General features: G+C 35.5%; 1 protein-coding gene across 1 annotated transcript in view; it reads right to left on the bottom strand.

The window, feature by feature from the left end:
- The window catches only part of CDC40 (cell division cycle 40), a gene marked incomplete at both ends in the record, with an annotated part of 47,779 nt that overhangs the window by 9,548 nt on the left and 18,982 nt on the right, over window positions 1–19,249 (bottom strand). Inside the window, 8 exons of the mRNA XM_080700613.1 lie at window positions 401–502; window positions 2,733–2,778; window positions 4,995–5,069; window positions 5,898–6,037; window positions 7,734–7,830; window positions 9,425–9,564; window positions 10,569–10,652; window positions 12,978–13,107. Coding sequence (XP_080556739.1) covers window positions 401–502; window positions 2,733–2,778; window positions 4,995–5,069; window positions 5,898–6,037; window positions 7,734–7,830; window positions 9,425–9,564; window positions 10,569–10,652; window positions 12,978–13,107 — 814 coding nt within the window. The remainder of the gene's footprint in view (window positions 1–400; window positions 503–2,732; window positions 2,779–4,994; window positions 5,070–5,897; window positions 6,038–7,733; window positions 7,831–9,424; window positions 9,565–10,568; window positions 10,653–12,977; window positions 13,108–19,249) is intronic.

Below are 19,249 nucleotides of genomic sequence, written 5' to 3'. Positions count from 1 at the left end.
CAGTCCGTGGAAGTTTAGATCTGCATTTTAAACAATTTGAGAAATTAAATTAAATTCTGCTCATTGGACATTTGTTGACCTCCTATTGTGTGTAATGCACTGTGGAAGGTGACAGAGTGGAATGAAAACATCAGTAGTCTATGGAATATTTCAGATTTGCTTGTCCATCAGTATGCTTGCTTTACAAATTGCATGTGGTGGGAACAAAGTTTCATAATGAAAGAGTTGTTTAGATAGCTGATTTTAACTCTACAAACACATTGTGTGATATTAGCTGAGTCAATGGTGTGAGAACCAGTTGTTAGAGGAGGTACCATTTTGCCAGAGACCACTCATACTGTTTTATATATAAACGCTAACTTAGTAGATCAAGATGTTCGCGTGATCAGCACACTCTTACCTGTCTCAGTGTCCCAGAGTTTAAGATACCTGTCATAGGCGGCACTGAGGAACTGTGTCCCTGCAGTATTGAAGCAGATGTCTCTAACAGCTTTACTGTGACCTAAAAGCAGAGCCAACAGAAATGGCAGTGAGAGCAACATCATACGGAGAAACAGCATCACTGGTTCACAAGGAAAGCTGCAGGCCAAAATCCCTGGACCCCGCTCCTGACTTACTGACTTGCATCCTCTATGTGGGCTGAGGAGGTGATTCTGATGCATAATGTTTCCATAAGAATTAAGAGAAAAGGCCCAACTTTTCTTTTTTAAAATGTGTCATAGCAATCTATTACTATGCAGTATAGATATAGATAACTGATGACTAATCAGCCAAGAATTTATGAAAACGTAAGATTTTGGAGGTTCACTCTCAGACTGCTCACTAGGTTGGAAGTGAAAGCAAAGTGCTGTAAACCTGAAGCTCAGGAAACTGTAGCCCTTGTTTGATAACTGCACATTTCAATAATTGTAATCCCATTACCGATTTTCATAGAAAATGATTCAGCATCTTGAGACTCAAATGAGCTCTCATTTTGTTTTAAGAAGGCATTTTGACAATACATTAACTTCAAGGCGCTGATTATACTTTGCTTAGAAATCAATCTTGTCAGATTCATCAACTCTTTTCAAAGTTAACAGGCACAAACAAAATGAGCTAAACAAAAGCAGATACTTTCCTATTTCTACCACCTCCACCATGACCAAGACACTTCCAGTGTAGAAGTTGTATGGCACAAATTGTGGACCACATGCAGCATCCCTAAACCCAGACTACCACTGAACTCCAGTCAGGCAAACTGCTCCACAGCACTAAGGCATTCCTTCTACAGCAGGCATCCTACCCAGGGCTTCTCTATTCTTACATAGGAGAAGTTCAGTTTTACATTGAAAAATGGTCAGCCAGTGCAGGAGGCAGAGACCACAATCACTGTATCTGACAGAGACATTTTGTTCCCCTGGACAGTGATATTCCATAAGTTTTCCTTTAGACTGCGTGGCATCTTGGACAGTTTTTATTCACATTGAGGCCCTAAAATCTTAACAGAGCACAGCAGAACAGACTCCCACTTCAATCTAAAAACAGAGGCACTATGACTTATACAAACAGTTTCAATGTGGTTCAGTTAAATTTGGAAAGACTAAAGAGCTTTCACATGAAATGACAAAGAAAATAAACCTCTCTCCCAGGAAGGCTAGCCTGTCACACAGCTGTTCTCCCTCTGGCCCTCTTCTCTTCAAGCTCTCTCAGTCCTACCCTTCTTATGCCTTAGTTGCCAACGCCCAACCTCTCTTCAAAGCTCGATATTTGGCTATTACTTACTGGATGTTTTCACCTCAATATCCCACATGCAGTGCAGATTCCATGAGTGTGAAACCTTGTTAGTCTTTCATGTTCCCTCCTTTGGTGACTGGTACCACCATTATTCATCCAGCCACCTGGGAGTCACCCTAGATTCCTGCCTCTCATCACTCAGATCCCATTACTAAATCCCATTTACTTCCTTCCTTCCTTCCTTCTGCCTTCCCTCCCTCCCTTCCTCCCTTCCCTTCTCTTTCCTTTGTTTCTTTCTTTTGCAGTACTGGGGATGGAACCCAGAGGCACTGTACCTCCAATCTCCAACCCTAGCCCTATTTTTTGTTCTTTGAAACAGGGTGAGTTGCAAAGGGCATCACTAAGTAGCTGAGGCTGTCCTTGAACCAAGATCCTCGTGTCTCAGCCTCCCAAATGCTGGGATTACAAGCGCATGCCAACACGTCCGGCCGGATTTCCACTCTTAACAGCTCCTTTCTTCTCTATCTCTGTTGCTTTGGTGAGGACTCTCACCATCTCTAGTGCAGACCAGTGAAATAACACTATAATTCATTTCCTTTCTTCTGGGCTTGCTGTATCAAAACTTCCTCTAGATTAATTGCTAGGTGATTTTTATAAACTTCTAATCAAGCTACTTTCTTGCAAGAGCTGTTAATGGCTCCCCAATTCTCCTGGGATAGAGTTTAAACTCTACTAATGACACACACAGTCTTCCATACTATAGTTTCCTTTTGACTATTAAATCCTGGCAAATCTGCATGGTTCCCGCAAAGAAGCATGCCTTCTCATACTACTACTGCTTCTGCTACTCTTATTTCCTAGTTTTCTTTGTCTACTGGGAGAATTACTCCTTCCAGACCAGTTCAAGTCTATGAACACTTTCCTTTACATCAGTGTAGTACCATTACTATCAATGTTATCCTACTTTAAAGTCTTTTATAGCCAAACAGATTTATAGCCAGGTAGAAAAGAAGTATTACCAATAAATGTTCGTAGACAGCGCCGGTCTCCATAAACCTCCCACAGCTGGAGAAAAAAAATACAGAAATATTAGTTTTTTTGGGTGGGAGGATACTGCAGATTGAATCCAGGGCTTTGTGTATGCAAAGCATGTGCTCCATCACTAAGCTACACCCTCAGCCCTGGAGGTATTAAATTTAATAAGTTTTTAATCAATAACAACATTCATGTCATCTGTGTATGTGCATGGGATTTAATTATTAAATATTGCTTAGCACTGTCGGTTTATATTATCTGACTCAGAACACACACCTACATGCATAAACATTCTGCGCCGGGCGTGGTGGCGCATGCTTGTAATTCCCGCGCTTGGGAGGTGGAGACAGAGGAATCGCACTGGTTCGAAGCCAGCCTCTCTGGCTTAGGAGACCCTGTTTCCAAATAAAAAGTATAAAATGGGTCTGGGAGTGTGGCCCGGAGAAAGAAGGGATTCCAGGAACCCCAGTACCACCAAAAAAAAAAAAAAAATATATATATATATATATATATATATATATATATGCATAAACATTCTTTATAACTAAAGTTCTACATCGAAAGTGATATAAAACATACATCAAAATATGAAGGGAATTATAGATAGGGTCAATTCAGGTGGTTTTGTTTTCTTATTGTTTTTTCTGTACTGTATTTTCAATGGCAAAAAGTCTCTACTTTTGTAATACCACAAACTACTTTCAAAGGAATTAAATGTTATTACAACTGCTATGTATATAACATTTGATATTGAAAGGCTTTTCTTTATATTTTTCTGAAGTAACAAGTATCATAGGAGCTATATGAAAATAATGACCTAGACTAAAATAACACACTCATAACATCATATCTAAAGTGGATGAATACAAAGCTTCAAAAGTAGCTCTATTGTTGCCTGCCACAATGCAATCTTTTACAATATTGTTAGTGCTCTAAATTAAAAAGCACTTCCTGGCCACCCAGTGCCAACAGGACAGTCTTAGTTCTCCTAACATGCCAGGCAAGCACCTGGTCCCTTGCCTATGCCTATAATCATTCTTTGCCATTTAGATTTCATGTTCCAGCAACCACAGAACTGTTGGTAGTTTTCAGTACATACCACGTGGATTCATTTTGTTTTCACTTCTCATACACACTATATTTATTTAACCTTCCTACCAAGGGTCCTTCTTATTTGAAATCAGAATACTTGCATCTCCTGCCACTTCTGGAATGACTATTTACATCATAAAGACTTGATTAGCCTATGGGCAGAGACAGTGTCTTAATACCTTTTAATCCTCAGCTCTTTGAATGCAATAGGTACCTAATAAATGTTTATAGAAGTGGACTAAATTTAATTCTATGATTTTTTAGTTGGTCAAAGAGAAGATCACAATCTCAATGAACATAGTTTGTATAAAGTGAAGGTTAAAGGAAATAAGGGATTTTACTTTAAACTGTCTCAATTTGAGACAATTATCTCTATTAGAGAAAAATGCCTAAGTGGGTGCTCTCATCAAAAGAAGCTGCCTTTATATATTGTTAATAAGTTATTTAAAAAGAATAAAATTTTAATGATTCAACTTTCTGAACCACAAGAGCACTGTAGGGTTGATATTTATTGAGCCATCTTAAAGACATGGACACAGTGAAGACCTAAAAGTGTAAGAACTACTCTTTTAGATTTAAGATGTTTCTTTAAGGCTTTCCTCGTATCTAAGCTGACATGCACTGGCAACTGAGTTTTTCTATCACACACTCTATAGCTGAACAGAAGGTAAAGGTGGTTTCCTAAGACTACAAAAGGTGGGAGGAGGGGCTGGGAGCATTTCTGCTGCTTGGTATCTACTAATACACAGAAAAAAAGAATGAATTTCATTGTCTACTCTCTAAAACGGGATTCCTATCATGTGTCATCTCTACCTCATATGGTTTCTGAAGAACAAATGAACTCAGTTACTTATACAAAGCCTCTATAAAAAATGCATTATTAGTGATTAAGTATTTATGCAGCTAATGACAAATGACTGGATTACATTCTTATCAGTTGCCTAGGCTTTAAAAAGCGCATCGCCAATTGGACCACAGAGCCACATTTGAATCTACAAGTTTGGAAGCAATTCATAAATAGCTGCATTCAGAGCCTAAGAGAAAATAATTAGCCTCTAATTGCCTAACAAATCCAAATTTATTTATAATTAACCAAACAGATTTAACCCAAGCACTAGTTTTGTAGAATTCTCGTTCTGTTACTGAAAACTCACCTTAATTTTACAGTCCATGGAACAAGACAGCAATAAATGGCCAGAAAGAGGAAACAATCTGACTGCACTGACACCCTGTAAAAAGGTATCACAGTTATCAACCAGAAGCATTCTAAATATAGGCCAGAACTGAACATAAGACAAAGTATATTTTAAGCAACCCAATTTGCTATTTTTCTTGATTCCAAACATCATGCCCTAGAATAACCCTCATTAATATTCCAAGAGCAGGCCTTATTGACACTAAGCTTTTGAAGATTTTTTTTAACCTTTCATATTGACTTCTTCACCCAAGGGAATTCTTGAGTCAATCAAATTGCTAATACCCCCACTTCTTTTCCTTCTTTCAAGTAGGCCCTTTGCTCTTTGCAAAGAGCTGGAAATTAACAATTGGAATTGTACAGATGACAAAAACCATCAACATCAAAAAAGTTTTCATGTTCCTTCTTTCTGCATTTGTTTGGATCACAAACCAGGGAGAACACCTATCTGAAGTGTGATAACCCTAGAATCAAGGCAACATTACTGAAGCTAAGCAGGAGACATGGTGCTAGTACTAGACCAGTACTCACTGATTTTGTGCCCCAGAAGAAGGAGACTGTGGCAGAAACTTGTGGGGAAAGAACCAGGGAACTGTAAGGGGCAAGGACAAGAAACCATGAATGATTACATCAAGGCCAAGCCACATAGCCTTTAAAACTGATTGATTAGTCCTTTATGACTGGAATGTGTGGTTATCTCTGAAGCTTAACTCAGTTTTATTTTCAATTTGACCTCCCCGCTTTACCTTGATTTTCCTATCTCCTTACTGGAAATACTGAATATTTCATATCAATAGCTCAAAGTTTACACTGGCTTCGCTATTAAAGCATTACAGCAAAGAGAAATGGCCAATTTGCTTACCTTTGTATGTCCAGACCACACATGAATTTGTTTTTTGGGAAGGTAACACTTTTCAGGTGGTATAGATGACCGTAGATTAACACCAACATCCTGAGGAATGTGAAGATAGGATCTCCCTTGATAATCATACATTTCTTTAACTGAAACAAGAAAGCAAAAGAAAGCAATAAACAAATGTAAGCCATCATCATGGAAATCTACAGTCTTAAAACAGCACGTTTTCATAGATCTATTGACCACATGAAGGCTTACATTATTATGCTCATGAGTTTGCTAAGATCTAGCTGCCTGGAATTCTTACTGTCATTTACAATTGGAAGTGGTATTTTGGAATTCCTAGATGCACAGATAGGATTAGACCTTTAAATACTTCTTTCACCCAGTTACATATTTTAGTGATCTATAATAAAGACTTCTCTGCAGCATAATTACAACTAGGGAAGAAAAGATAATGGTTGGGTCTTGTGAGTCACTGATAAAGAATTAGAAGCAAGACAGGGTCAGAAGGGAGCTAAAATAAAATGAGAAATATCAATTATCCTTTTCTCCTGTTTTCTGCTTCTAGGCTTTTCTGGTTCCTTTTCATTTCTATTTCAACTTTTCCACAAATTTTACAGTAAAGGTATCGGTGATTTTTAAAGCACTTAGCAGCATGTCTGGCACAGAGTGGGTGCTCAGGGTTATTACTGCTATTATGATTGTAAGGACTGTAAAACTGAACAGACTCCTTGAACATAAAACTGGAGCCTGAGAGAGTATATGGCCTCAACAAACCTAAACGTGATGTGACAGAACATCAGAATAAGCAACATTACTCGTGTTCAACATTCTTTATATTTGCAGATAATCACTATGTAATTCTTTAAAAATAATTATTAATGAATAGGTATGTTCTAAAACACTTCTAATTTATTTTGGTGAATACACATTTTCTTCCATAGTCAAAATGAGTATGAGAGTTTAGTCTCTAATCTATTCATATGAGAAACAAAGTTTATTCCTTTAAAGTTTAATTCAGTAACAGTTATAAACTATGAAGACACTTGAATATTTGGTTTGTGTAAAAAAATGGAGTTAAATGAAAGAGGCACCGTTAATATACCAGAAGAATTAATTATATTTTAGGAAAGGATAGATTATGTACCATTCAAATTTCTCTGCTTACTGTTTTTTTTTTTTTTTTTTTTGTGGTACCAGGGATTGAACCCAGGGGCATTCTACCTCCAAGCTACACCCTCAGCCCTTTTATTCTTTATTTTGAAACAAGGACCCACTAAGCTATGGAGGGCCTCACTAAGTAGCGGCTGTGAACTGAGATTCTCCTGTCGCAGCCTTCCAAGTACTGGGATTATAACCATGCGCTACCACGCCCGGCTCTCTGTTTACTTTTTTGAAATTCACTAACATGTCTTCAAAAATTACCTGTGGGTATCATTACTCATGCTATATTTTTTTCTTTCACAGTATAGAGTTTGAGATTTCTACAGCATAAAATTGTTCAACATAGTCATTTTTTTTTTTTTTTTTTGGTGGTACTGGGGTTCCTGGAAGCCCTTCTACCACTGGGCTACACTCCCAGACCTATTTTTTTTAATGTTTTTATTTGGAAACAGGGTCTCTTAAGCCAGCACGGCTGGCTTCGAACCTGTGCGATCCTCCTGTCTCTGCCTCCCAAGCACAGGGATTATAAGCGTGCACCATCACGCCTGGCTCATAGTCATTCTTAAAATTACGATTTTATACAGCTTACAGGAAGGGCAATTGGTACTATATGAACAGAACAGAGTAAATATGAAAGTTTTTCATAAAAATGAAGAAGTATGAAAAATATGTTACCATGTAAGATTGTCTTCTCCTCTCCAGGTTTCTCTTCTTCCTGTTTGCCTTTCTTTTGTCTCTTTGCTGTAATTTCATCCAATTCTTTTTGTTCTTCCTAAGGAAATGAAGGAGTAAATTTGAAAATGAATGTTTGAGAACCTCATCATTGCCAGGCGAAGTGGCCTATGCCTGTAATTCCAGTATATAGAAGGCTCAGATGGGAGGATGTTCTTGGCCAGCCTCAGCAAGTTAGTGAGGGCCTCTGCAATGTAGTAAGACCCTGTTTCCAAATAAAAAATAAAAAGTCTGGTAGTGCAGCTCAGAGGTAGAATGTCTCTTGGATCAATCCCCAGTATCACCGAGAAAGAGTGAAAGAGAGAGAGAGAGAGAGAGAGAGAGAGAGAGAGAGAGAGAAACACGAACCTCATTATGTCCAAAGTTGGTTATAATGAGGTTTGCATTTTTGTGAAGCAATATCTCTAAGTGTGTCTGTCAGGAGAATAACCTCAGCTCTTAAAAAAGCAGAGATTGATTACTTATTCCACAGATTACTAAATGACAATAAGCATATAATAGATACCAGATAATATTTTCAAACAATTTTATATAAAACTCATCTTCCTGGAACACTTTAGAAATATATTTAGGAGCCAAGCATGGTGGTACACACTTGTAATCCCAGTGCTTGGGAGGCTGAGACAGGAGGATCTCACAGGTTCGAGGCCAGCCTCAGCTACTTAGTGAGGTTCTCAGCAACTTAGTGAGACCCTGTTTCCAAATAAAATATAAGAGGTCTGAGAGTATAGCCCGGAGGTAGAAAAGCCCCTGGGTTCCACCCTCAGTACATAAATAAGTAAGTAAATAAATAAATAAATAAATAAATTTAACATATTAACAATAATTATATAACTGAAAAGAAAAGGCAGTTAGAAAATCTGACATCTAAAAGAAAAATGAGTTTTAGTACACAATGTTGTTCTTCAGTAAATACCTTTTATAGTCATAAGGCTATAAGCAATAACTATAGATTTGTGACCAACTGTTTTGGGACGAGCTAGGAAGGAAGATAGAGGAGCAGTATCTAAAATAACAAGGATCTATAATAACAAGGTAAGAGATGATATCTAAAATAAGTAAAATAAAGTAAATAGCACTACTACCTCTAAAATAAATAAGCAGCATTATTAAGCTATCTGGACATAAGGAACAGGTAGCAAATAAGCTACATGAGGATAGAATTTTAGAATTTTCTTGACCTTGTCCATTGCTATAACCCAGGACCTAGAATGGTGCCTGGTTCACATAGACAGTGGGATAATGAAGGTGGGAAAGGGAAGGGTTAAGTGCTATAGTTTTACTTATTACTTCAAGATAATATTTTTTAATCAATATAAATACAATTTAAGATTTTTAAGTATTTAATAAATAAAACCCACTACTAATTCTAGTTTGAAAGGCGATTTTTGTTAAAAATGGTTTAATATTCATTTTAGTAGAAAAAAATAAAGAAAAAATAAAGCAGAAGAAAGGTAAATAAAAACAGTGCAAAGAAAAACAAAGAAATTTTATTGTATTTTTTCAATTAACCAGGAGAGCAAAATTCTGATGAGTCATTTGGTTCTCTAAGGAAATTCCAAGTTTATTAATATAGATATGCTGCACAGAGACAGCATATACCTGAACTGGAAATAGAAAACATCAAAGCTTACTTCTGAAGGCTTGGCTACATCTTTTTCATCCACATATTTTGCCCATGGACCCAAGAAACCATCAATATTAGATGCGTCATTTTCTTTGAACTTTTTCCTCTTTTCTGTTTTCCTCTGACCAGTTTCAAATACAGTTAAACCTACATTAACAGCAACAAAAAGAGATTACAAATACATATAATTTCTACAGAAATATCATGTTTAATTTTACATGGTTAAAGGTAATGATTCAAGTAAACAAAAATTAAAGCTATGTGAATATGTGCCAATTCATGCTACATGAAGAGTTTCAACCTTATGGGGGGAAAAGCTGCTAGTACTGCTTATTTTGTAAATTCTAAATTATTTTTTAAAAATAAATGTAATCTGACAACAGCACACAGCCTACTTAATAAATCAAAAACCTACCTCAGTGAACTATCAATTTCTAAAGAAAGCCAGCAACTCAATATTGTCAAATAATGAGAGAGCCACCTTTGAAAGTAAGAATAAACTATAATTTATCATTTTAAAGTAGAATTAAACTAAACTACAGTAAGTACTTCATAACACTTTTATTTTACATATAAACCCAACAATATAAACGTTTAAGATTTCACAAGAAGCTGGTATTTCTTCCATGTGATCTTAGTCTAAACTTGACCTCTAATACCATCAACCTTAGTAAAAAAAAAAAAAAACAACAAAAAAAACAAAAAACGAGTAAGAAATATATTTTTGAGATTTTGATTTGAATAGTAGAAGGTGGTATGGAATAGTGTGTATAGCCATTAAATTGGAAATATGAAAGTCATGGCCACAAGTTAACAAAGAATCTGGCTATATATACTTGTGGCTTGCAGAAGTCTAAACTGAAGAAAAAAGTTCTCTACTAACTATGTAGGACTATATTAATTATGTACACAGAACTGTATAGAACCCAAAAATATATGCACTACTCTCTTCCTCATAAGGTTTCACAGCTAGAAGTGGGAAAAACAAGCTCTGAACTATAATAGTTCTAAACAGTATTGCTTTAAATTGAATCATTTTATTCTCAACTTAAATGGAAAAATAAAAATAAAATACTAGTTTATTCCTAATGTCTATTTTAAGGCACTAAATATCAGTTAATATATGACATTAACTATTTCAAATAAGTTACCTTGATTTTTTTCAGCTTCTTCTACAGAACCAATATACTTAGCAGATACTTGATGATTATCTAATGAAGGGTCCAATGCATAACCTGAAAGAAAAAACTACAAATTATGGACTCCATTTTGCCATCTATAATTCATTTATAGATGAATTCTATACCTATTCATGAGAGAAGGTAGAAAAACAAGAAAATGAATCCATACACATTACCGAGTGACAGAGATATCAGGGGAAATACCATAAATAGGAGCTAGAGGCCCAACTATAGTGAGCAGGTGAGGTGATGGGTTAAATGAGGCTTTCTTCACTGATAAGGGCTCTACAGGTTGTCTCCTTGATAAACCAAATGTACTGTAGGATATAAAACTTCCAGATGTTATTTACGGAGATTATAACATGTTACAATAGTTTTAAATGGGAAAAAGAGTAGGATCCATGTTTTTTCTATATCCCAGCAGTGGTATCTCAGAGTCATAAATATGAGACTTAGGTAAAAACTAAATCCATGTGCCATCTTGTAGATACCTCTAATATAAGATATAAGGAAGTTATGTTCCCTCATACTGTAAACCAGGGACAGTAACAGAAAGCCTTTTATTCCTGGGGTATGAGTGAAAAGACAAATAGAAAGCTGGCCTATGAATCACCATTTAAAGTCAGACAAGAATTTTCTGTGAGAAAATAAAAGACTTAAACTAACAGAAGCTTTCCTTGCTCAGTACTTGAGTATAAAGAACATGTTAAACTTGAGGTTGGTTCACTTACTAGGTTGAAACAAACTGCTCTCAGTTTTCAGCTCTATCATAAGGGAGACAGACTATGATTTTCTTAGCTTCCCAACTGGCCACTCCTTTTATTCTAGGCTGCCTAATGTACAATAACTCACTAGTTCAAGCTCTGTCCTAGTCCGCAGCCTTCTAGGTGGAGAGGCAAAAACATCGGCTATTTTTTTTTGGTGGTACTGGGGTTCCTGGAAGCCCTTCTACCTCGGGATACACTCCCACGGGCTACACTCCCAGACCTATTTTTTAACATTTTTATGTGGAAACAGAGTCTCTTAAGCCAGCGAGGCTGGCTTCGAACCTCCTGTCTCCGCCTCCCAAGCGCGGGGATTACAAGCGTGCGCCACCATGCCCGGCCTTGGCTATTTTTTTTTTAAAATAAGCCCATTTCTGAACCCAAGTCCAAGGCCATCTGAATAGTTTTCCATACTTATTCTTGCTATAAGTTAACTTAAGAAGAAAAGTAGATATTAAGGTATCAGTATAAATTTAATTAGGCCTTTTCCCTGTTTGTGTTCTAAGGAGGTTTAAGCTATCCAAATTACTGCCTGCTTAAGTCCCTTCTAAAGTCTAAGAATCAAGTACTTTAAAGTCTGTTTTACTGTCAGGTAAAACAAGATAAATTCATCATAAAAAAAGAATTGATTTTTACGTGTTGCGTATTACATTAGATTTACATAGGACCCCTTATATAAACAATAGGTACAATGCATTATAACTATTTTTTTAGACTGGAAATGTCACTAAAATCTTTTGGGTGATTTTAGTGGTATACAGTCTTAACTGTGACTTTTGGCCACAGTATGTCAATTACAACCTTGCCATGGTAAAACATGATCTAATAGAAGACAAACCTTTTCCCAGTTTTTATGTATATTAACTTTAAAAAAATCTCACCAATGATAGGACACAATCATTTTACACAATGGATTTGTGAGTATTCTATTTTCTGATACCCTTTGGTGAACAAGAGAAAACATTTTGGAAATTAAGATCTGAAAAACAGAGCAAAGTTAACGAGGGTATAAAGATAAAAATCTAACCTCTTAGCACTTTAATCTTAACAGCAATATAATTGCTATTATACTGCAATAATATGCATATAATCAACTTCAATAACAAGTGCTCATTACCAAGTGCAACAAAGAACATTGTGTTTTTAAGATCATGGAGTCTTTCTAGTGCACAGAAATCATAGTTGATTTAAAATGACTGCTAAAAACATGACCTTTCATTTGTACAAATACTTAACAGATATGCATAAGAAAATATACCATCCCCTTTTTGTTGTTTTTGTTTGGTACTGGGAATTGAACCCATGACATTCTACTTCCAAACTATATCCCCCAACTTTTTAATTGTTATTTTATTTTGAAACAGGGTTCACTAGGCTGCTGAGGGTCTCACTAAATGATTGAGGCTGGATTTAAACTTGTGACCCCTCTGTCTCAGCCTCCCTATTATTGGGTTTACAAGTGTGTGCCACCTTACCTGGCTATACTATTCCTTCTGAAGGAATCTAGATTAATATATTTTAAAAGCCGGACGATATAATAGATTATTTGATACACAACTTATACTACTTTCTAATAATGCCAAACTTGAAACTGTTTGTCTTATCATAGCCTTACCGTATGTAGCAAAAGTTCTTCTTTGCTGTTCAAACATGAAATCATTGATATGAGCTGGTTCGGCATATCCAGAAAGCATATTTCTAGGAGCAGCCATTTGCTGTGTTCTAAAGGGATTTTCTGGTCCAAACTACAATGTTATAAAAAAAAAAAATTTAAAAAAAGGGAAAAAAGAAAATATTAGTTCTGACTACATGAAAGCTAGAAATACTAAATTACTGTATAATATATTTCCAATTCTAAATTAGAAGCTGATTAACCTATATGGGAACAGGCTAGCCTCACATATGCCATTGGGCAGTAGCACTGTTTATCAGCCATTTGGGTCAGAAGAGACCAGCTCACTAGAATCTACATGTGGCTATTTAAGAACTCAGGAGCTAAATGTGGTTACTGGCTACTACATTTCCATCATTTTAGGAAGTCCTACGTGACAGCGTTGCTATGGATAATTGAGAAGTACTTCTTCTCAACAATAATTTGGGGAAATCTGTGATGATCCTTTATCAATAATGCAGTATAATTTTTAAAACCCACATTTCACCAGGTGTGGTGGCTTACGCTTGTAATCCCCATGCTTGGGAGGCGGAGACAGGAGGATCACACAGGTTCGAAGCCAGCCGCGCTGGCTTAAGAGGCTTAAGAGACCCTGTTTCCAAATTAAAAAAAAAAAAAAAAAAAATATATATATATATATATATATATATATATATATATATATGGCTGGGAGTGTAGCCCGGAGATAGAAGGGCTTCCAGGAACCCCAGTACCCCCCCCCCATTTCTTCTCTAAAGGAATAGGCTTAGAATCCTTTACACTTAACACAACGTCTGGCATATATAGAATATAGAATATTAATGAAAGAAAAATTAAGTCAGGCATGGTGGCACATGCCTGTAATCCCAGTACTTGGGAGGCTGAGACAGGAGGATTGTGCAGGTTCGAAGCCAGCCTCAGCTACTTAGTGAGACTTTCAGCAACTTAGTGAGACTGTTTCTAAATAAAATATAAAATAGGTCTGGGAGTGTATCCTGGGGTAGAAAGTCCCTGGGTTCTATCCTAGCACCACAAAAAAAAAAAAAAAAAAAAAGAAAAAAAAAAGATTAATCAGATACTAGTGGAGGCCAAGGGTAGGAAAACAGACAATAAAAATGAGGTGCTTAAAAGAGTTCCTAGGAAAAGGCATCATAATAAAGTAAAAATTTTCTACTCTGAAGTTATACTATGAAAGTCTTAAACAAAATAGTGCTATTGTTATTTGTTTATAATGCTTTCATTTTCAGAATGATTTCCCAAATTATTTGATTTGTACAAAAGTCCTGGAAAATTAGAGAGGTATTCTCCTCATGACAAAAATTAAGGAAAAAACCCAAACTGATGTATTTTACCTGCCCTAAGGTCAAGTTTTATTAGTTGGTAGGATCAAAACTAGACCAAGCACTAGTCAATCATCTTATTACATCACAACATTCCTTAAATACATAATCATAGCATCTAACATGTAAAAAAAATTAGGTTAAAAGTACCAGAATATATTATGCCAAGTGCTATTAATTTAATGCTATTATATAAGGTGCAGGGAAAGTCTAATTCTTTTCTATTTTTTTATTCTTTATTGTGAAACAGGGTCTCACTGAGTTGCAAAGAGCCTCCATAAGTAGCTGATGCTGTCCACGAACCACAATCCTGTCTCAGCCTTCCAAATGCTGGGATTACAAGCATCCACCACCACACCCAGCCTCTTTTCTGTTTTTAAATGAAGAATAAAAAAAAAAAAGAAAGAACTTCCCACTTGGAAGGAATCAAAGTAACAGAATATTTTTTACTTAAACTCTGGAAGACTCATTGTCCTGATGAACTATTTTTTTTCTTTTTTTTTAATTTATTTTTTATTTTTAATTTTTAATTGGTGCCCTGTATTCATACATCATAGTGGGATACATACTTTTGTAGACATACATGCACACATTGCCCAGTCAGCCCCCACCCGATCCCCACCCCATTCTCTCCCTATCCCTCCCTCCCATGCTTGGCTTAGTGATTGACATCTAGTATTATAGCAATTTATCTAAAATTAAAAATGATAATCTCACATAACAGTTTCATTTGTCTGATACCAAGCTTTTGATGACTTAAAGATAACATTTCAATATTTCTTTTTGCTTTCTTTCTTACCAGAGAACCTATTTTTTCTATTTTTTAGGTGAAACTATCATATATTTATATATTTGTTTTTCAGAAAAAAAAATCTATCCTAATATGGAATATGGACTCTAGGTACCCACAATGATCTTGAAAAAGAACAAAGCTAGAAGATATATATTTTCTGATTTCAAACGATATAAAGCTACAATAATTGAAACAGTGTAGTACTATTCTAAAGGCAGATATATAAACCATTGGAGTTAAATAAAAGCCTAGAGCTAAATTCTTCCCTATATTGTCAAGTTATTTTTGACAAGGTTTCCACGAACATTTGGTGGTGGAAATAATAATATTTTAACTAAATATTGTTGAAAAATAATAATTACATGGAAAAGAATAAAATTGGACCCTTACCTAATCCCATATACAAATATTAACTCAAAATAGATAAAAGACCTAAATATAAATCTTAAGACTATAAACTTTTAGGAGAAAATCTGGGTCATAAAACCTCACAACATTGAAATTGGCAGTGATTTCTTGGTTATGATTTCAATGGCACAGGCAACAGAAGAGTATACAAACTCCCTAAAAAATAAAAAAAACATATTGTATATCCAAAGACAATGTAAACAGAGTTAACAGTTACTAATAGAATGGAATAAAATATTTCCAAATGCTATATCTAAAGGTATATTAATATTCCAACTAGAAATCCTAAAAATTAACAACAATAAAGGCAAACAATACCCTTTAGAGATAGGTAAAAGACTAACCTAAATAATGAATCTCCACAGATAACCAATCTTAGTTGTCTGTTGGATGGAAAATCTTGTTTCTCTGGTTCTGGTGTGTGTTACCTATTTCTTCTTTGTAGTTAATCTCTTTGAGTATTTTCTCTAGTGCTGGTTTTGAAGACATAAATTCCTTCAGTTTCTGTTTGTCATGGAAGCTTCTTATTTCTCCATCTAATTTGATAGAAAGTTTTGCTGGGTAGGAAATTTTTGGCTGGAAGTTGTTTTCTTTCAGAGTTTGGAATATGTTACTCCAAGCCCTTCTGGCTCTCATAACTTGGTTTGGGAAGTCTGGAGAGATTCTAATTGGTTTGCCTCTGAATGTCACTTGGCCCTTTGTTTTTGTTGCCTTTAAGATTCTCTGATGAACTATTTTGACATTAGAACAACTTGGGTCACTATAATTAGAAATCATCTTTTCTATGATACATTTCCAGAACCACAAATGTAAATTACTGATCCCTTAACCAGTATGCTGTCTTCTCTAGATATCAACATTATATTACACATAAAATCTAAAGTTAAACGATGGATCATTTGCATTACTTTTTTTTTGTGTGTGTGTGTGTGTGGTACTGGGGATGGAACCCAGAGGCTTTTCTACTTCTGGGCTATACTCCCAGACCTATTTTATATTTTATTTGGAAACAGGGTCTCACTAAGTTGCTGAGAGCCTCACTCAGTAGCTGAGGCTGGCTTCGAACCTGTGCGATCCTCCTGTCTCAGCCTCCCAAGCTCTGGGATTACAAGCATGTACCACCACACCCGGCTGCTTTACATTTTATTTTTGCTTTAAAAAATAAATTACAAGGTGGCTATATATTTAAAGCTTTCAATTCTATGTTTAAAATGACTCAATTTTAAAAATATATGATTTATATAAGACTTTTATTACTGTTCACTCTAATTATAAACTATAATACAAGACTTTGCAGCCCACGGTTAGTTCTTCCTGCATCTGCTGATAGGTAAAAAACAGGAGAAAAAGAAATCTAGATTGTTGAATGCTGGAAGTTAGTATCAACTTCAGGTAGTCATAAAATTATGACTGAAACAGAAGCAGTAATAAAATTAAAGCTAACAAAATGGCTTAAAAGTTTCCAAGATGCAGTGCCTATTACAATCAGATATCAGTCACAAAGCAGTATCTGACATGTCAATGATAAAATCTTATTGTCCTTACTGTTACTCTTCTCACATATAATAAATTACCAATCACTGTTTTTTATGCAATTTCTATTTTAATGAAGACTATAATTTCTACCATCTTATTTTATTAAGATTTTATAAGAGATAACAATTTTTCTATAGGCCATACATATCAAACTAGCTCCCCTTTAAAAAAAAAAAAACCCTCACTTAAAGAACTGTGATTTTGCCGGGCGTGGTGGCACAAGCTTGTAATCCCAGTGCTTGGGAGGCTGAGACAGGAGGATCGCACAGGTTCAAAGCCAGCCTCAGCTACTGAATGAGGCCCTCTGCAACTTAGTGAGACCTTGTTTCAAAATAAAGAATAAAATAGGTCTGGGAGTATAGCCCAGAGGTAGAAAAGCCCCTGGGTTCCACCCTCAGTACCACAAAAACAAAACAAAACAAAACAAAACTGCTTTGATTTCTATACAATTATAGGTCCATAAATAAAGCTAAGTGTATTTTACATGTGGTGCTATTCCTAAAGCAATCTTAAATTTTAAATGTGCTATGTCTTATAGATACCTGGGCAGAGACAGCAAAAAAAAAATCCTCTAATGATTAGAGGAAGCTGGGTGGGAGAAGGACCCATCTACGTGACTGGCAGCTACGGCGCTGACCGCAAAGATTCAGTGATAACAGAGGGAGGCAGCACTCCGCGCTTCCCAGTTACTCAAAATGCCCCCATATGCTCCTGGGTTCTGTTGAATATAAGACTCTCTTAATTCTGGGGTGGCCATGCCATTAAAAAATAAAACAAAGTATATAAAAAAACATATGGGAATGATTCCCTAAATATTTCAAATTTGAGTAGTTAACTGATTTAATCTAAGACTTACTATGTGTTCAAGTGATTTATAACAACATATAAATGGATATATAACACCTGCACATGAATATTATATATACTCACATATATGTTGCTATATTCACATATATGTTACATATATATGCCATATTTAACTCTATTACGTATGAGTATTCAACAGTTTTTGGCTAAAATGATAATGAGGTATACTATAGTCAATTACAATTATAATATGCCTATAAAAATACACATATAAGAGAGAAAACACTTGCAAATTGTATAGCTGATAAAGGGTTAATATCCAAAATATATAAGAAACTTGAACAACTCAGTAGCAAGATAACAAATGATTAAAAACAGCAAAGTACCTAAAATGACATTTCTCAAAAGACATGTATGCAACAGCTATATGAAAAAATGTTCAACACCACAATCACAATGATATGTCACCTCACACCTGTTAGAAGGGCTATTATCCAAAAGACCAAAGATAACAAGCACCAGCAAGGATGTGGAGAAAGGGAACCATCGCACACTATTGATGGGAACGCTCATTACTACCAATTGAGGCAACATAGTGGGAATGGCCCTCAAAAAGTTAAAAACAGAACTACAGCATAATCCAGCAATCTATTTGGGTGTATACTATTTGGTATATTATTTGGGCATCTATCCAAAGGAAATGAAATTAGTATGTCAAAGACACATTGCTACTCCCATATTCATTGCAGCATCACAATAAGGAATCAACCTAACTGTCCATCAGCTGACAAATGAATATAGAAAACATGTTTTACACACACACACACACAACTACCTTAAAACAGAATGAAATCCTGTCATTTGTGACAACACCCATAAATCTGAAAGACATTATATTAAATGAAATAAGCCAGGTAGAGAAAGAAAAATACTGTGCATGATCTCATTCAAAGAAAAAGTTGAGCCTGGAAGCTGAAAACAGACTGATGGTACCAAAGGCGGAGGGGTGAGGGTGGTGGGAGTTGTTAGAGGATATATTTCAGTTAAATAGGAGAGTAAGTTTAAGAAATTTTGTACAACATGGTGAATTGCTAAGAGAGTAGGATTTAAGTATTCTCACCACAAGAAATACTAAGCATATAAGGTTTGCATATGTTAATTAGCTTGACTTAGCCATTCTACAGTATCTACATACTTGGAAACATCACCTTGTACTAACTCAGACCACTATAGCCAAAGAATGTTCCCAAAGGAAGGAAACATTCTTACATCTAGCAACTGGGAGAAGTAGTGATTTACTCATTGAATTTAAAAAAACACATTTTTAATTTATAATATATTATAAGAAAGTA

Source organism: Muscardinus avellanarius, assembly GCF_963383645.1.
Source record: "Muscardinus avellanarius genome assembly, chromosome: 8".
Taxonomy (NCBI): domain Eukaryota; kingdom Metazoa; phylum Chordata; class Mammalia; order Rodentia; family Gliridae; genus Muscardinus; species Muscardinus avellanarius.
This window is presented reverse-complemented; position numbering and strand designations above follow the sequence as displayed.